This window comes from Mauremys mutica, chromosome 13 (assembly GCF_020497125.1).
Source record: "Mauremys mutica isolate MM-2020 ecotype Southern chromosome 13, ASM2049712v1, whole genome shotgun sequence".
NCBI lineage: Eukaryota > Metazoa > Chordata > Testudines > Geoemydidae > Mauremys > Mauremys mutica.
In genome coordinates this window covers 12,801,815-12,821,595 of record NC_059084.1, presented here as the reverse complement: position 1 = coordinate 12,821,595, position 19,781 = coordinate 12,801,815, and the positions used below count along the sequence as shown (strand labels likewise).

The 19,781-nt window shown below is 41.3% G+C and overlaps 1 protein-coding gene across 1 annotated transcript; it reads right to left on the bottom strand.

Annotated features, from left to right (window-relative positions):
• Positions 1-6,015: 6,015 nt before the first annotated feature.
• On the bottom strand, positions 6,016-12,874 carry CBLN4 (cerebellin 4 precursor). Its single transcript, XM_044986397.1, has 3 exons — positions 12,516-12,874; positions 9,676-9,792; positions 6,016-6,351 (listed from the first exon to the last, which is right to left on the bottom strand). The coding sequence occupies exons 1-3, from the start codon at positions 12,804-12,806 to the stop codon at positions 6,154-6,156; spliced, it is 606 nt and encodes a 201-aa protein (XP_044842332.1). The 5' UTR covers positions 12,807-12,874; the 3' UTR covers positions 6,016-6,153.
• Positions 12,875-19,781: the final 6,907 nt, after the last annotated feature.

Sequence of the window (19,781 nt, the reverse complement as noted above, 5' to 3'; positions counted from 1 at the left end):
TGACAATAGGTCAAGGATGTAGCGGGTCAACTCGAGTTGCACGGTATAAAACTTTTATACTAGTTTTCCTTTTTGCCCCCTTCCTTTTCTTTCCCTCATCAAACACAAGTAAAAAGATTCACTCTGCACCCCCACTTCAGAACTGAAAATTTTCTGAAGATTTAGCCCTGTTTATGATCACATATTTTTACAGCTAAGCTGAACCGCAAGGCAAAAGAAAAGAAAAAAGAAAAGAAAGAACCTAAAAAAAAAAAAAAGCAACCAGTTTTTCCCTCCCCCAGACTGCGAAGATTAAAACAGTGATTGCTTCCATCAAACGCCTTAGATCACAGCTTTCACTAAACAGACTATTCAAGCCAGATTTCCATTATTCTCATCATCACTTATATAACAGTGGCTGATTTTATCACCACTCTTTGTATGCTTTTCCCTTAGTGCTTTAGAATCAGAAGGATATTTCCCCCCCTCCCCATACTAACCAGCAACAGATAAATAACTTCTCAGCCCAGTGTCTATGGCAATGTGTTTTCTCAAAGGAACTCGTTCAGTCTGGACAAGAATAGTGCAAAATATATGCTGTTGTAGCCTGTGACAAACCATAAATTCTGTCATTGGGGATCTTCATTTATGCATACGGCACCTTCTGTTTAATATTGTCTTTAGAAGACAAAGAGTTTGAATATTATAAAGACGTGTTGCTATATGCAACGTAACTATGGAGAGAACTGCTAAGGTAAAGTATTAGCAACTCAGATCCTCACAAATATTTAGATACCTAACTCCCACTAATATCAGAGTAAGTTAGGCATCTAAATACTTTTGATGATTTTGCCTACAGAAACCATTATAAAGAGGGTAGATCATATCTCATTTTCTTGCTGCAGACTATATTTCATGTTAATGGGTCAGCTGTTTGTTGTTATTATGACATACTGCTTTTTGCATTTATCTTCTCTATCCTTAATCCTGTGTGCAAAGAGTACTGTCTGCACCATACATGTATCATTTTTGAAAGAAAAGAGTTGATAACTAATTTTTAATTTCTCTGGGTACTCATAGGGTCTTTGAGGAGGCAGCATAACCTAGAGCACTTAACTAGTAGTTATGAGACTTGGGTTCTAGTCCTGCCTCAATCACTGGTCTGTTGGGTGATCATGGCAAGTCACTTCAAATCTATTTTCCCACCTGTAAAATGGGGATATTCATACTGGCCTCCTTTGTAAAGTGCTTTGAGATCTACGGATGAAAACCACACTATAAGAAGGAGGTATTATTATAACTTAGCTGTTTCAGCTGATTTAGCTTTCTAGACACGGAAGTATACATGATATAGAGATGAAATACCGCTATGTACCATTCATTCTGACATTGTCCTTTAATTCAAAATGCATTAACTCAGCAAGGTGTGATCCAGTGAACTGAGCATGGGACTAGGAGCCAGCAGCTGCCAAGTTCTAAAGCCAATTTTGACACTGATCCCTTCTATGGCCTAGGGCAAGTTGTTTAAACTTTGCTGCCTCCATTTCCCAGCTATAAAATGAGGATATCTACACTTACGTATCCTACTTGTAGGGGGTTCCTGGGAAGATGAGTTAATTGGCACTTGGAAAATACTTTGACAATGCTAGGGTACAATATGAATATAAAACATTGCTTCAGAGCAATACAGAAGATAATACAAGGAAATACACTTTCATCAAGTTTGCATTTTTCTTTTTTATACCTTAAAGTTAGTTCAACAATTTTTCTCTGAGAAAAAGACAATAGGTACAATTTTCAAAAATCCACCTAAGTGATTTAGGGGCCTCCATCCCATTTTCAAAAGTGACTTAAACAACAGGTGCTTTTGAAATTTTTATCCTTAAACTCGTAAATCATGTAGGCATTAGCTCAGCCACTCCTCCATCATAATGGAGAGGTGGTTGGACCAAACCTGAGCGGCACTAAGACCCCATGCACCATGTCACAATGCCATTTGCTCAAGTTTAGCTCACCCACCCCTTTGTCATGACGGGGGGGATAGAAGGGCCAAATTTGAGTGGCATGGGGGGCGCCAAACTGAAGTGTTGCCTAGGGCAGCAGATTGTGTTGAGTGGCCTCTGCTTGGAACCGAGGGATAGCGACATTAATCACCTATTTCTCAGTGTTTACTACAGGTGGGCCAGAAAGCTCTCCTGGACCCTAACATGCTCAGCCTTTCTATATAAGCAATCTGGCTATAAAATGCATATTTGTATAGAGAGGGAAGATAGAGCCTAAATTCCTACAACATACTGCAGCTTGGTTGCATATCTAGGGTGAAATTCCAGGGTATGTCTACACTGCAGTTACAAACCCACTGCTGACCCATGCTAGCTGACTCTGGTTTTCAGGGCTCAGGCTAAGGGGCTGTTTAATTGCAGTGGAGACATTTGGGCTTGGGCTGGAGCCCAAGCTCTGGGACCTTCCCACCTTGCAGGGTTCCAGAGCCTGGGCTCCAGCCCAAGCCCAAACGTCTCCACTGCAATTAAACAGCCCCTTAACCCGAGCCAAAGTCAGCTGGCATGGGCCAACCACGAGTGCCTACTTGCAGTGTCGACCAGTCTCAGTGAAACCAATGAGAGTTTTGCCATTGATTTCGATGGGAGCCAGAATCTCACCCCGAATCTTTAGTAGACAGCTCAGTACAGCATACACAATAGGACAGATTCATATTTTCTTCCAGAACCAATTTTTGCCTTTATTAAAATGCAATATTTCAAAACTTTAAAAAAAATACTAACCTTAGATACCAGTTGACCAGAGACAGTCTCTTTATCTGTTTTTTCTCCACAATATAAACATTAAGATTCATGTGAATGAGAAAAGAAAATAATAGATGCTAAACTCTCCTTTTCATAGACCAGACCACTATTCTGAATACCTTTTTCAGTCAAAGCTCCCACTGATGGGCAACTCCCACCTTGTCAAGGTCTCTGTATGTATCTCTATCTCCTCACTATATGTTCCACTCTATGCATCCGATGAAGTGAGCTGTAGCCCACAAAAGCTTATGCTCAAATAAATGTGTTAGTCTCTAAGGTGCCACAAGTACTCCTGTTCTTTTTGCAGATGCAGACTAACGTGGCTACTACTCTGAAACCTACCATTGATATCACTGAGAGCTTTGTGAGTAAGGCCATCAAGACTGGGACAATGCTAAGAAAACTTGATAACTTTATCCTATCCCAGTTTTTAGACCCAGGACCTTAGTTGTACCAGGGCGCTGTGCCCTAAGAGTTTTTTCACAATTGGCCATTTTTTATTGCCACTTTGGCTGTGCTGCTAAAGTTTTCATTGCTATTGTTAAATTGTGAAATATGTTCAATGGTCCCATATACACCCTTGTTCCATCAGTTCAGAAGCCACTTTTGAGTTCCTCAGATTATAGATCATATAAAGATACCTGTGTCTACATTGGACAGGTTCTAAATAAGAATATAGCAGTCAAAGTAGGGTTTTTGTGTGCATTATTTGGAGCTTGGAGAAGAGAGTACAGGAACATCTCATCAATATATACCTCCATATTTTAATAACTGCCGGGCCTTCCTAGTTAAATTTTAAATGACTGTTAATGACTGATGCAGTTGGAAATGCTTTGCCAAGAGGAATTATTCATATATTAAGGTGTTTTGGTATCATTGCTGAATGCTAAAGGCAGCCTTAAGAAATCATCTATTCATAAGTTAAAGCAGTTATATTTATACAGGGTCCTTCTCAAATAAGGTATTGGATGGGGCCTAAACACCAGACTCACTTTACAGCACATTTAAATGCATCCTGCTAGTTTTATCCTTATTCCTTCCATAAATCTGAATGCAGTGTTTTCCTTTATATTATTTATATAACGATGAGTAAGGTGAACTTTCAGATTTTGCAGATTTTATTCAAATTTTTATGTACCTTTCTGGAAACTCCTGTGGCAACGAGACAAATTACCGTTCCCATATTCCATACAAATTAGGCACTGCAGTCCCACTTTTTAATGAATATATATACTCATTTTATGTGGTGATATATTTTGATTAATTGTAATGACAAATATCTTCATATTTTTACCAAATGTAAATCAGATACCTCCTGGCCATATCTTCCTGTTACCTACCAATTTGCAGTACTGAAATGTTCTATTTGGAAACACTTTACCATCCCTGAAAAGTGGTACTCTCCATACAAATACATACATACACACACACACACACACAATCTTGAATTGTGTATATGTTCGCATCACTTCTGAAAGTATTTTACATTTATGCACAATCTTGTCCCACTAAAGACAATAGAAGTTTTATCAGGCATGTTAATGAGCTTTGGATTAGGCCGCAAAATGAGTTGATTTTCTAAAATGCCAGTTACTGATAGTAGGTAAAATGCCACATTCTGTACAAGGTGGCAAAAGATTACTCTAAGGAAGAGCCCCATTTAAGTCAATGGGGCTCTTTCCCTCAACTTCAATGGGCTTTAGATCAGGACCTTAATGCCTGGACACTCATGAATACTCTCATTTTCATAGAGTTTCTTCATTCTCTCTCATTTTGGGTCAGATGCTGCATTCCATGCAAACTCAATATTCCCATTGAGGTCAGTGCGGTATTTTAGGTGCACAAGGAATGCAGGACTGGGAGCTTTACTGACAGTCTGTGTAAAAGCATTTCCACTAAGAAGACCATACACTCTCTTATTCGTTAGATTTTCTGTGTGACTGCATTGGCTTTTAATTCACAATGATAAAAATCCCACTATCAAACCCTCAATTCAAAACCCACTGGATCCATTGACTTCAATGGGTTTTAGATTAGACTCTAAGGGTGAAGTCAGTGGGACTTTTTCCATTGACTTGAATGAGGCCAGGATTTCACCCTAAGTGTTTTATTAGTAAAATGCATAGGTTATTTCTAGCTAATGCAGACTACCTTTAGGATTCTGCCAGGCAAAGCCTGGAAGCTTACCCGCCTTCTGTGACTCCAAAAAGCTTAACTTTGCATATAATAATTAAAACTAATCAAAGACAGCATGTGAGCATCATCGTTTGAAAACCCAATGGCCAAAAAAAATCCAGCTAATATATTAACTTTTATTATGTAATGCAACATAATAAATAAATCTATGAATTCATACGACCTGTACAAAAAGACAAAAAAGTTAGCTACCGGCTATTTGGATTGAATATTTGCTAAACAGATGATCTATAATAATATACACATTTGTGGAGTTAAGGCAAAAACAGATGATACCTTTGACACAACAGAAGACTTGAAAAATAGACATAATTAAAAACAAGGGGTCTCATCTCCAGCTAATAAAGCGGTTATGTCTAAGGAAGGCCTCCCTTCGGTTTTTAATAAAGTGGATATTATCAATCATGTTAATTAAAGTTGAAGGACAAATGTGAGCTTTCCTGCCGGGCAAAGCTGTTTTGCAGAGATATGCTGGCCTGATCACTTTTAACCCTGATAAGCACTTTTTTAGTATTATAATCTGCACTACATGTCCAATTAACGTACAACTTCTTAGCTTTCAGTAGGGGGGGTCTTCATTATGATCACTGACTGGGAGTAAATATATTGGTGAACCATCCAACCCACTACATGTAGAGGAGAAATAAAGTCAATCACTAATCAATAATAATAATTATCTGTCTCAAGAAAATTGAATAAATTATGTCTATAGTGTCCAAAAGAACAAAAATATGTGTAACCAAATATATCAATATACAGTTCTTTGGCAGCAACACGCTAACTCTTGATTGAAGTCTGAAATCAAAATCTCCTAAATTATAGACCCAGTTGCCAGTCTTTTAAAAAGAAAAGAAAATCCACTTCTCCCATGAATCCAATAAGTCCAGTAAATGAAATCTGAATAAATCTTGCAGGCAGCTTTAGACTGTAACATTAAGCATAGATATTTATGGTCTGCTTTAAGTCTTAATCCAAATATACTGTATTTAAACACACAAAGTTCTGTGAAACTTCATAGTAGTTCAGATAGGGCCAAAATCCATACATAGAATCCATATTCACCCATGAGAAACCAATAAAGAAACATCAATCCCAATGATGATAAAAATGATCTTCAAATAACAGAGGCAATGACTGGTCCACACCTGGTTGGATGTCACAGGGAAGTTGACTTTTACAGAGGGAAGACCAGAAACCCAGAAAATGTAGAGTACTGCCATCCACCAACTAGATTACCTTTCTCTAGTTTCAGGTAAACCTTATCCTCCTTGTCTAGATAGAGCAGGACTCCATTAGTTGCAGCTTCACGAGTGACATCTTTGTCCCCAGCAAAGGCAGAAATTACTGGTTTTCCATTTAGCATTAGATTAACCTACAAGAAATAAAACCCACTGAAAAGTTGTAGTTAACAGAGAAACATCTGACAATATCAAGTATCTAAAGGGTGGTGGGGCCTGGTTAAAATCCCATTGTGCAGCATGTATACATTATTTCCTTTCAAACGAGTAATTAAGGTTAATATGACTGTTTGCTCTGTTGTCAAGTGTGTTATTGTTTATGTGCCTATTGTATGCTCATTGGAGTCAATGGGATGCTGTCAATGGGCTTTGGCTCAGCTAATATTCTAGTTCCTCTCAGTAATGTGGATTTTCCATTCATGATTATATACAAGCTTTAATATCTTAAAGATATATAGGAGCTCCCCATCCACTGATAATGATCTGGCAAGATGAAGCTGTAAGACACTTGCATCAACTTAGCCCTTGCATACCTGGATTGCATAGGTCATTTAGATATCTAACTGCATGTACATATCAGTAAAGGAGGCATATTTTCAAAATATTTAGGTACACAAAGATGCAAAAAGGGGCCTAGTGGGATTTTTCAGAAGCCCCTAAGCAGGTTAGGCACCTCACTCCTACTGTAATCACAATATATTGCTCTTCAGTTTTTGACTGCAATTTGGTTTTAAAATCTAGAACAAATCATCATCTTTATATGCCACTCCATTGTATTTCAATAATGATTCTATTCAAACCTTTGTCATGCACAAATGTCTAGGCTTCTGAACCCACTCAGATGCAAAGAGATTCACAGAGCTGGTCAGAAAATGGGGGAGAAAACACAAATATTTTCTAACTTTTAAATAAATTGGTGAAATGTATTTTTTTGCCAAAAATTAGTTACCAAACATTTCTTAGAAGCCTTAACTGTAATGCAGTCACAGAGGGATAGACTATGAAACGGTTGTTCATATTAAGTATTCCCAACTGCTGAGAACTCCCATTAATTTTAACAGGAGCACTTGTAGAGTAAGGCAGCAGAATCTGGCCCTTAATTGGGATTTGCTTATCTTAGAAATCCACTTAATCAGATGTCTCCAGGGAACCAATTTCACTCTAATGATACTTAATGGCACTAACAGATGTTTCAGGACGTGGTAATTCCAGTTATGTGGGAAGCCTTCCGATGATTTAGTGGTGTTCAAGTCTGCGTGGGTCTGAGACTCAAACTGGTTTAGTCTGTTAGCGCCACTTCAATAGCTTCCAGTCCCTCCTTAGCTGTGATACATGCAAAAAGTGCATGAATGGTTTGATCACTGCCTGTTCCCTGCTACTATCTTATTCCCTGTGCACCAGCTCCCATGTTGGGCATCTCACGGGTGTCCTTGTCACAGTACTGGAGAATACCTCTTTCCAATTATTGGGACTTTTAACATGAAGGGCTTGCTGAAGTTCAACCATTGACTTAGATGCCAGCATTTTTACTGGCTTAAGAATGAAAGGCCATTTACCAGTACAACCCGATTGAGAGAGTCTGTTGTATTTAATTAAATAGAGCTAAAAAGGCAGCTATGCAAAAGATGCAAACTTTGGACCTATACTACTCATATTTACATTGGTATATGTCCACTGGATTTAATGGAGCAATTCCTGATCTAAACCCATGGAAATGAGAGAAGAATCAGGCCCTATCCATGTAAACATCATAACGTTATTTTAAAGTGATAAAACAGATATTTTCAAATGTGACTAGTGATTTGGGGTGCCTTCACTTTGGGATATAATTTTCAGAGACTGGGAGAGTTTCGAGGGGTCTCAGGTTGAGCATCCAAAAATTGAGGCACTCAAAATCTTTAGGCACTTTTGAAAATCTTGGCTTCAGAAATTACTCCTAAATACATAATTTTGTTGTGTTTCACATTCAGTTGGAGACCTGAAACCCACAGTTCTGAGCATTTTAGCCCATATACATGAAAAAACATGGAAATGTGAGCTGAAATTCCATGGGAAATCATGCTGTAATTGGCCCTGCATTGTCCCATAACAAAATTCACATATTATCTCCTCCTTTGCCAACAGGTGTGTTAACACAGAGAAGATTAATGGCACAGTGCTTCTAGAATACATTTAATCTTCCATCAAATGCACATTTAATAGGGTAGAAAGATCAAAAGTATGAGCTAACTATATAGCCTTTAAATAGATTATGGATGAAATCCTGACCCCACTGATGTCAATGGGAGTTTTGCCATTGACTTCAGTGGAGGCCAAGATTTCACTTCATATCTTTAGGATGAAATTCACCTATGATGCAGAGGATTCTTGCATCAGTCTGCTCCATTGAATCCTGCACAGAGGATGTACTGGCAGCCTACAGGCAGATCAACAACCCACAGGTGCCTGTGCATCATATACCTGTGGCAGAAAAGGTCTCCCCACTCTCATATAGGCCAGTACAAAAGGCCACGTTCAGGGAAGACCAGAGTTAGAAAAGAGGCAGATCAAAGAGAAACCACAGATCATGTTTTCCATGGATCCAGTGGTCTCAATGGAAGCTTCAGCCACTATTCCAGCATACCAGCTCTGACCATTGGGTGAATTTCACCCTTTGGGAGTTAAGTCTTGGCTTAATGGGAGGAGCTTCAGGATCCTAGAGGTTGGTTCTTGGGGCTGGTGTGTATGTCAGACTATGAGCTCAACATTGCTATTGAACTGCAAAGTAAAGTATAGTTTTTTTGTGTTTTTCCAACATAACACAGTAAAATAATAGCAAACCCCTCTAAGACAGCCACCACCACCACCACCATCAATGAAGATTTATAATATTATAGTAGTGGCCCAGTGAAATCAAGTTAAATAGTCCTGGCCCACAGTAAGGCCATTTTTTAAACAGCTACCTGATGTTATCATGTGGTTTCTAGAGGTTCATGTTAGAAAAAATTACCAATAATGAAAATGATTTATTTATAGAATATGTCCCCAGAAACCTAGACATCATTACAATGGATTTCACCTAGTTTCTAACTAGCAATATAAGATTATTATGAGGGATTCACTCAATTGAGTTAAATTAAAAAGTGTATTTTAGTCATGGGTGACCTTTATATTTATTATTTTTAACAGTCTAGCCCAGATCTTCATCTGGTGTGAATGAACAGAGCAATGGAGCTATGAAGGTTTACATCAGCTGAGAATCTGGCCCTACAATTTTTATATCCGTACATTTCAAATGTATACCCTACACTGTACAATTGAGGAATGTAATACAATAAAGTCACTGGGCTTCTAAATGAACCAAAAAATGCTCTTTTTATGTGACCCATGTGTAATGATATTTTGTTTAGTCACAATATTATTCTCCTTCTAGACTGCAAACAATTTACATATACATTTCTCATGGTAAATCAACGTACCTGGATTGTTTGACTCTGATAGACTTTAATTACATGAAAACTGAAACTGTAAATTCCTTTTCTTGGTGCTACAAAGACAGACTCCAATGTGAAAAAATTGCCCACATTTACTAGGATCTACAAATAAAAATACATAATGGGAATTAATACAATTATTAAATATAAAAGAGCAAGACATCCAATCACATTTTTCTCCACTTAACTGCATGACTTACAGAATTCTGTTTTTATTCCTATATTCACTGACATTAAAATATGGAATATAAAATTATGGTTTGGTTTCATTTGTAAGTCATTTTTATCAGTACAAGTTTAGTAAAAATCAACTAGCATAGAAATACCTGTTCAGCTTAGCTGCCTGTAGATATCTCCAAATATTAGCCCTATCTGTGGATATAGTAGGTATTAGGGGGATAGCATATCTTCCTATTAGTCCCACAATACCTACTCAAAACACCAATAATTGCAGAAGTAACGTATTAGCACTGGCCAATCAGTACTGGTCAAGGCAATGTCATCATCCCTGAAAGTATCAAGCTATGAGGCAGTATGTATATGAATGACATCATTCATGACACTGGGTTGAAGGTGGATTGAGTTGCCAAAATACCTGACCTACCTATTTTAAACAACCCTGGATTTACAAATATTTGCTATTTCTCTCTTCTGCTCTCTCTCTAACTGTAAACACTTTTCTAACAACTTAGACTTTCTTAAATGACTAAAGGCAAGTAACCAAGGAGAAGACATTAAACAACTACAGTCTTCACACGTTAAATATCTTCTATAATGAAGTGTCTTCTTTCTTCTGAATTATTTATCCTTTATTTTAATTCATATTTTCAAGTTCTCTTAAAGAAATACACTTCCCAAAGAGTCAGAGGGAATAACCAGGAAGTTTGCTTAATTCTAGCATTCTAAATTACCCTATGTGAGGTTTCTTGATATGATACAGTAAGGAAAATAACTCTCAGTCTCAATTATTTTGGATCTGCTCTAGCACCAGGCTGGTAGACGAAACAGGAGTGCAGGTGTGTGTGTATTCATAGGTATGACTGAGATGAAAATAGTAGTATTACAAGTTATGGATTTTAGAGGGAAAAAGTCATTTGACATTTTGTGAACTAATTCCCAGGAATTAATGAAACAATGTTGAAACTTTGGGTGCATCAGCTGCATCTGAGAAAACACCTTTTAAACCTCTCCCTGTCTTTCCTTTCACATAAAAGGCTAACTCTTGGGTGCTTTGCACATTTCCAAGTCTCCTACACATCCCCATAGGTCTTCCTGTATCCTGAAAAGATTATTGACAATGTGATGAATAAACTCAAGAATTCTAAGCACATTTTGTCTTTACTTTAGTGCAGAAAAGCCTAGTGATTGCCGTTCTCTAGGCTGAGTATAGGAGTCTCTGAACCTTAAAAAGAGTAATTTAGTGGGATCAATTAACAAGCAGTTAATCATTCCAAGAAGCTAGCTAGGCTTCATTAGCTATTTTATATAATATCCAAGGGCTGAAATTAGTCTTTCTGGTTACAGAGTGGGTAAGGCAGCTCACAAGACTTAATGTAAATTTCAGAGTAGAGTTGACTTCCCAAAATGACTATGTCTATCTCAGCTATATTTATCATTTATCCTAAGATACTTATTCATTTCTGTGAAGACCTCCCTTCTCGCGTATAACTGACATAAAGGTTCTAGAAGAAGAGTATGATCTCTTTTAAACCAAAAACCCCACAGTGTTTTGAGGTTTGAGGGGTTTTAATTTAAGAGGAATGTTTTGCAAAGATGATTTTATTTTGTCTGCAAAGACTGTTCATCCACTGAGGTTATGTGTTTGACTGGGGAAGGGGGGCGGATACATTAGGGTTTTAAAATATTTAAAAATTCAGACAAAGGATTTTAAATATTGTACTGATACAACTAAGATGTGATGGGTCTTTTGGAAAACTATATGTGTGCCCTGTGTTTTCAGGATTAACTAAATGTAATCCATACAAATGATAAATTAGTGGCACTGATTTTCCTTTCCACCTTCTATAATGCACAATGTGTATTCTGATATAAGGGGACCAAAAAGCTACTCTGGTAGGGGTGTTATTGAAGCTGGAGATAGGCTGCAAACCTCACAGTCTCCTTGAATACTCCCTTCTGGCTTTACAGCACTAAATGAAAGGATGTTTCATAAACTTCACTGGAATACCACGGGATCATACCATTTGAAGAGTGTCCACATAAACAATGGGAGCTGAAGACTTTTTTAAAATGTAAATAAAGTCTCTGTTCCCACCCTCAGCTACCTGAAACCCTGCTGCTTGTCTAAGTTGCCCTCAGTCGAGCCTTTAGATACATGCAACTTTCTTAAAGTGCTTGAAGGCTGGATGCGAATTAGACTTGGGTGCTGCTCTGGACTTCAGCGCGAAGCGAGAATCCCCCTGCCTGGCGTGTGCCCTGCTGGCATTTCGGTGAAGCCAATCTCGATCGGGTGAGCTGACTAAAATATCAGACTCCAGTGAGTGTTGGAGACCCAGAAAGTGCAGCTCCGAAATACCCAGCAGTGGCCAAGCCTGCCTCTGAGTAACTTTCCAGCCGCTCACTTCCAGCGGGGACCCTGGGTTTTCACAAGCTCGCAGCTCTGCTCACACCTGTTGATTAGCTCCCGGCTGGATGGCAAGTCCCCTGGCCAGGGAAGTGGGGGCATCCCGAAGAAATGTCTCCGTAACACTTGGGCAAACCCGGGTTCCCTAACGCCTCTCCTCCCCTCGCCCGCTCGTGTTGGATCGATTCAAATCACGCACGCCCCCCAAAAAAACCCACAGCGCGGGGCGAATTTTCTTTACCTGGTCGAAGTAGATGATCCGGGTCTTGTTGCTCATTTCCGAGGGCTCGTGGTTGGTGCTCCTCACGGCCGAGAAGGCGACCTTCGAGTTGGCAGCCCGCACCGAGATCCCCAAGGGGGAGGAGGACGAGCCCTTGGCATCGGTGGCCGGGTTGGAGTCACAAACCACCAGGCATTTCCCTTCCAGGACGATGGGCTCCGTGTCGTTCTGCGCCCAGACCGGCAGGCCGGGGAGCGCCAGGGCGAGAAGCACGGTCGGGACCATGGACAGCGCCCTGGTTGCAGCGCCCATGTTCAGCACCGTCGCCAGGCAGCGTGTAGCGCCCCAGCGTCTCCTTCCACCTCTCCCCAAACCCAGCAGCAGCGGCAGCAGCAGCAGCAGCAGGGAAAACAACCAGCAGCAGCAGCAGCAGCTGCTTCGCACGCGCGCTTCCAGCAATCCGGGGGGGAAAGTCCAAGTCTTCCCAGCTGCCTTTTTCAAAAACAAAAACAACAAAAAAAAAACCCTTTGTCCTTTAACGAGCTCCTGAAAATACCCCACAGAAGCAAACAAACATCCGCGCTTCCCAGCGCCCCCTCGTTTGGCTCCCCCCCCTCCACATTTAAAAAAAAAGCCCTAAGGTGAATTATTGATGAGCGAGAGAAGCGCGAGAGATCAGGAAGAAATAAAAACATTTGCCGTGGCCATGATTCCCTCTGTCCGATCCTGCTCGCCCCCTCTGGTCCGGCTGGAGGCTGGAGGCGGAACTGGGCTGTTTGATTCCAGAGGTGGGCGCTTAGCCCCACCGCTGGCCAAGATTCGGTGTCTGATATCACTGCTCGCAAAGGGGAGTTTTCTCTCTCTTAGCCACAATTCCCAGAAGAGTTATGTCATAATAACCCTGCCCAGCTATCCCCTCTCGGAACAGAGAGCCTGAGACTACAGTCATCCCCCCTCCCCCCTCCCCACACACACACACTTGTCGTCCCAGACGTAACTTCTTTCAAGAGCCTAGGAAAAAATAATGCACATTTTACACCCCTTGAATACGTGCAACGTTTTGTTGTTGGTTTATTGCTTTCAAAGGGAAAATATGGACCTCAAAGACGCTGAAAAGCTTCCTGGAATACAACTTCCAGAGAAGGGGGGGGATCTGCTAGGACAATGGTCTAATGCTGCTGTGAATTTATAGCACAATGGCATGACTTGATTTGAACTGGAACATCCTGCAGCGCATACTTCTGCCGGCCACACCAGGCAGATGTACTCACGCTTCTTCATCGCAGCCTGTGTAGGGATGCAGCCCTACTCCAAAACAAACGCTGACCAATGATGGGCTAGAAAATGAACATATTCTCTTGGACTTCCCATCTCTGAAGATTAACGTCCCTGGATTTTACTTGATGGCGCTGCCAAGTGGCTCCTTTTGGTAACGTTTTTTGTAGGAGACTGCATATGAGTCGAAGGGTGTTTCTTTTGAGTGTATCGTGAAAGGATGAACATAGGATGTTGGAGGAGTAGGCAAGTGGCATTTCCTCGGATTCCCTATTTCAAGGTTGTTTTAAACCTGGCTGGGTTTTGTTTTCTGGAGCACATATTTCCTTGCAGTTTCCTCCAGCAAATAGCAATGGTCCATTGATATTCTAGTTGCACGACCCCTCTACCTGTTCTGGCCATTGGTTAAAAAAAGGTGCAGTCCTAAAAGCTGAACATGATATACTAGATTTTCTTCCCTAACAACAGCAAACAAACAGTAGCCATTGTTTATTGGATAATACAGAACTATTCTGAGATATAGGTACAGCATATTTCTATGAACTTACCATTACGGTAGCACACCAGTCTTTGATCAAATTGTTAAATAACAATAGCATTCATTTCTTTCTTGTTCAGTAATAATATTTTGTCTGGCTCCATCTTTCCTGTCTCCTAAATGCAGGGGACCCTTGGATTGGATTTTGACTCACTGTCAGTGGAAGATTTGATGCCATTGTGTTGAGCAGGATAGTTGGGAAACTGACAGTTCAGCGGTTGGCTCAGCTCAGTTTGCCAGCAGAAGCTGGCTACAGTCTTGTGACAAAAAGACAAAATAAAAGGATTCAAGAAGCAAGAAGCCTTTCAGGAGTCTTAAGCAGGATTTGCTGAGAAACCTTCCTAAGTCTGAAAAACTCACCATCTGCTGAACCTTAAGGTCTTCTCAGGGCAAACACTGTGGAGCAGTGTTTTAGGAAGACATACTGGGTGTATTGAAGTCAATGGGACATTAAGGCCATGATTGTTTGCAAAGTCTTAGAAAAGCCATGAGCGTATAAAATGCTTTGAATTTAGACTCCTGAACTTTAATAGTCATCCAGGAATAAATGTCATTCGTCATAAACTACAGAAAGCAGGACTCAAATTTAAAGAAGTCTTAGTGTTATTGTTTTCAAACTGCATGTGGATACCTTCTCCTTAACCGGACACTGACAGAGATGAATAGGACAGTCAAACTGAGAAGAGCCAGAAGCAGTAAGAGACAAGAACGAAAAGAGATGAAGAAGACTCATACCAAAATATTGCTGCTTATGTAGAAAGTCTGCAGCTAAAAGGTTCTTATATGGCAACATCTGTGTAGTGGATTCTTTTGCCAAATACTAGTGCTGTGTGAAAACAGTAAAAAAGAAATCTGCACATGCAAAAAAAAATTACAATTTTAGTCCACACCATTTCACCAGTCCCATGAAAAAGTTATGGACTTCATGCCAAAAACAATGTTGTAGTTCAGGAGTATACAGAACTAGTCAAAAATACAGTGAAAAAGTTGTGGTTTTTTAAAAAAGAATACTATTTTTAAATGCTGAAATTTCAAAATTTTGAAAAGTTTGAAAATTCCATCAAAAATTTCAAAATATTGAAAAAATATGAAAATGTCTTCATTTTTTCCATTGAAAATCAAAAAAAAGTCAACAATAATTTCCATTGGAAAAAATCAAATTGAGAAAATTTTGACCAGCTCAAGTGGAGAGATCAGAAATCGGAAAAAGGGAGGACAGAAATGAAACCTTGTTTATTGTACTGGTCAACATAAGTAAAGCCATCATGACAAATTAGAGAGTGAAGAAGATAAAATATGACCCAATTTTTAAAAAGTTGGTTTTATTTTCCTTTTCTGAGCCTGGAACTTGCAGGCACAACTATTTGGAGGCTCAATTTTGTAACCACAATTTTCAGATTTAGCATATCTCACCTTGGATGTCCAAATACCTAATCAGATAGAGACATGCAGGCACAAAAAGGGAAGCCGAATTAAGGTTGGTCTGAAAAGCACAGACATAATTTACCTTCTGTATTGGGGCAGGGACAGCTCCAGCCAGACCAATGGGGCTGTGCTTGGGGGTGTGAATTCCATGCCTACCCAAGGCTTGCAAAGCTGGGTCTGCCATGGGGTCGCCACTGGTCTGCGGGGCCAGGCACCTGCCCTGGTGTTTGTTCAGGTCTCGCACACAGACAGATCAGGGGGGCATTTAACCAGGACCATGGCGTGGTTAATGCACAGGAGCCCTCAGCTGGGGGGTGGGGCTTCAAAAGGCATGGCTGGAAACCATGCAGCCTCCAGGGGCTCGGGGTGGAGCTGCCTCACTACTGTGTATGGGTTTTAGAGCTGGTCCCATGCTCGGCCACATGGTACCACCAGGCCCCCTCCCTGCACAGCAGCTGGCAGAGCCAAGCCAGTCAAGGGACCATGGAGTCCGGACAAGCTATGCTACAAGCTGCATCCTGTGGGAGAGGCAGGAGCAACAACAGGGCACTGCAGGGAGGTGCCGCTGCTTTTCAGAAGAGGAGACTGAGGGCAAGGGGGGGTCATTGCCCGGGGCGGACTATGACTCGTGCTGTTCAGTCGATGGCCAAACCTTTAAATTGTGTCCCCCCTCATCAATGTACACAGTTTGATAGTGCCCCCCCCACTTCGTCCACCAGGCAAGCAAGTGATCATCCCTTCAGGCTAATCAAATGGGAAATCAGGCAAGCAGCTGCCAAGCATGCAGCCTGGCCTCCTCGGGCCCCCACGCATCCACCCGGGAGGGGGGCACCACATGAGTGGTTCGGCAGGGACCAGGGCAAGCAAAAGAGCAAAGGGGTCAGGCCACTGCCACAGCCCCCCCACTGACACCCTCCACCTCAGCAGCCTGCTGAGTGCCTTGAGCTCATCACCTGGCAGCCCTGCCCCAGTCACCCATCCAGCACCCTGGGGTGCCTCAGAGGCACCCCTTGCCCAGGAATGAGGGAAGGGCCTGGGGACCCTGGCTGCCAGTGCCAGGTAGAGGCAGGCAGTCAGGCCAGGCCCAGCCATTACCTGAGCACAGCATTGTCCAGACAGAGACAGAGCAGCACCGCCGAGCCCAGGTCCCTGGGGCCCATACTTCAGGGGGGCCAATAGCCACAGATCACGAGGTGTGGCGGCTCGGAGCAGGAATGGCCATGAACCCTCCAGCCTCCTCCAGCTGCGCTGGGAGCTGCCACCTCTTGGGGCCTGCCTCTTCTCCTCCCCCTCCACCCTGACAGCTCTGCTTCACTTCCTGGCACCTGACACCACTCTGCCTGGGGGGGGGGCTGCTGGCTGGCTCCCACTGACCACTTCCCAGTCAGACCTGGCAGCACCACATGCCCTGAGGGTGGGAGGGGGCCTACCTGGGGTGGGGGACTGACTCAAGCTGTATAGGGGGCAGCTGAACCTTTAAATAATGCCCCCCACACTAACAGTATATATAGCTGCAGGGGGGCAATCCCGAACTCCACCCATGCTGAAAAGCAGGCCTTACTGGTCTATTTTTTTTTAATTGTGCACATATTTTGTGCATGCAAGTATCTTGATTGCACATGCAAATCAGTAGCTGATCATGCAGATAACTAATTATAGCCATTTGTGTGTGCAGCTATCTAATTTCACTACTTAATTGTAGTAAATATGAATGCAAATTAGGAACATAATTAGATATACTTTTTGCATGCACAGCTATATGCCTAACTTGTTTAAAAATCAAACTTTTCTTAAACAAAGTACTTCAGCTCACATAATCTATTCTGGAAGAATCATCCCAAAAAATGTAACAAAATATGGCTCTCAATTTGCACAGTAAATTCCAAATAAGAAAAATACTAATAATTGACTTTAAAGCCCTTATCAGTTGCTGTCATTCTGTGAACAAATAGTGAGACATCTAACTTCAGTTTCATATTTCACTTGAAAGCTGGCACCTCTAGCATCATCAGGGCTGTTACAGACACTGGAGGTGGTGTGGTCTAGTGGCTAGGTTCTATTCCTGGCTCTGACAACTTGTGTGTGTGTGACCTTAGGAATGTCCCCTCAGTTTCCTCATCTGTAAAATGGTTCTGCTAGAATTTACCTGGCTATATGAAGCACTTAGAGATCTCTGGCTATAATGTGCTATTGACTTCAATGGCCATTGGATCGGGCCCTGTAACAAGCTCATTATTATGAGTGGTATTTCATGTCATTGGTAGTATATTGACTCAGAGTAAAAAGTATCAACCACCACTTCCTCCAATACCTGGGTTTTCCTTCAGAGTTTTCAGTCCAGTACAGAAGAACCTCAGGATTATTTATCTTATTAAATCTGAAAAGATCACAGCCAGGAGTTTTATTTCCAGTTAAGAATAGAAACACACTAATAAGGTTTCAATAAAGTACTCTGCTAATAAACAGAAAAGTGATCTATTGATGACCAAAGTAACATTATTGAATAAGACAAATTCAAGAGCTATGGAACAGAACTAAAATCTTGTTTTTAATGATATTCCACCTGCAGGGTGGAAAAGGGGGAAAGAGGAGAAAGCAGCAGAATAGAGGACCAAAAAAAAATTCCCACTAGGCAGCAAAGCTCAATAATTGAAGGGAAAATGGTACCTCTAACGTTTCCCCAGCCCCAGGCAAAACAGTGGCGAGGTCATCCAGGAAACTCTAGTGCAGAGCAGTAATGTGAAGTAAAAGTCAAAATGCAACATGATGCTTTCTGATTTTTTTTAATGTTTCCCTCCAGGAAAAAATACTAATCAGGTTAAGAAAACGTTGATACTAGTGCACTTGGCGGTGCAAAAGCAGATATAATATCAATATCATCAACAAAACAAGGCAAACTCTTTATTATTTAAATATTTGCCCATGGCACCAAGACCCACCAATCTGGCACTCCTGCTGGCAGTTAAAATAGATATTAGGGTGCCTAAGAAGTAATCAGCCCATCTACATGTGGATGTGGGCACACTATTTTAGATTCACAAGTTTCAGAATTGGACCTTTGTTACCTTTGACCTTCATCCTGGAAGTAGTTCTATACAGGCAGACTCCTGCACTCATACTCAGGGCCGGCTCCAGGCACCAGCGCCGCAAGCAGGTGCCTGGGGCTGCCAACGGAAAGGTGCGGCACGTCCGGCTCTTCAGCAGCAATTCAGCGGCGGGTCTCTCAGTCCTTCTCGGAGCATAGGACCTGCCGCCCAATTGCCACTGAAGAATGAAGCAGCTTTTTTTTTTTTTTGCCGCTGGAGCCCGCCCTGCTCATACTAAGCCCTACTGACTGCAAAGGGACTCCATGCCAGCACGAGGGGCCTATTTGTGCAGAGATGCTAGCTAGGTCACAGCCTTTGATATTCTAGAACATTGAAAGCATTCCCACAATGATCTATTTAGTTAATAAACAGCTATTAGCACAATCCATCCTCCTATATCTTTCTATGAGGGTGCTTATTTGAGCACCTATTACCATGGTATTGCAATCACTCCTACAAGAAGCAAAAGACAAAGATACCCTCTTGCTTCCAGCTCAGCCTATAGGGAGCAAGCTTAAAAGTTATTGGTAATTGTAGGTTGCTGGTTTGGGTGGAGGGTTTTTTTAGTAACTGTATGAAATGTGGTATGAAGATACCACATTTAAAATATGTATTTTAACTGCCAACAGGAGTGCCAGACTGGTAGGTCTTGGTGCCATGAGCAAATATTTAAACAATAAAGAGTTTGCCTTGTTTTGTTGATGGTATTGATATTATATCTGCTTTTGCACTAGTATCAACATGGAGATGCCATGGGAAGACTAAATTGAAGAGATGGGGTTTGCTTTTAGTTTTGAAGCAATAAGGTTAGTGGCCATCCTTATTTAATCTGGCAGGGAGTTGCTTAATCTTGGTATAGCTACCTCTAGCAGGGAGTTTTTTCTCCCTTAAAAAAAAGAAATTAATAGCAACAATATTACAGTAATGGGAAGTCAGTGAGACTAAGCAAATTTATTATATATA

Coding starts and splice junctions, on each gene's coding strand:
- CBLN4 (XM_044986397.1), bottom strand. CDS start 12,806: ATGGGCGCTGCAACCAGGGCGCTGTCCATGGTCCCGACCGTGCTTCTC. Junction 9,793..12,515: donor GGATCATCTACTTCGACCAG/GTAAAGAAAATT, acceptor TTTTATTTGTAG/ATCCTAGTAAATGTGGGCAA. Junction 6,352..9,675: donor ATCAGAGTCAAACAATCCAG/GTACGTTGATTT, acceptor TATTTCTTGTAG/GTTAATCTAATGCTAAATGG.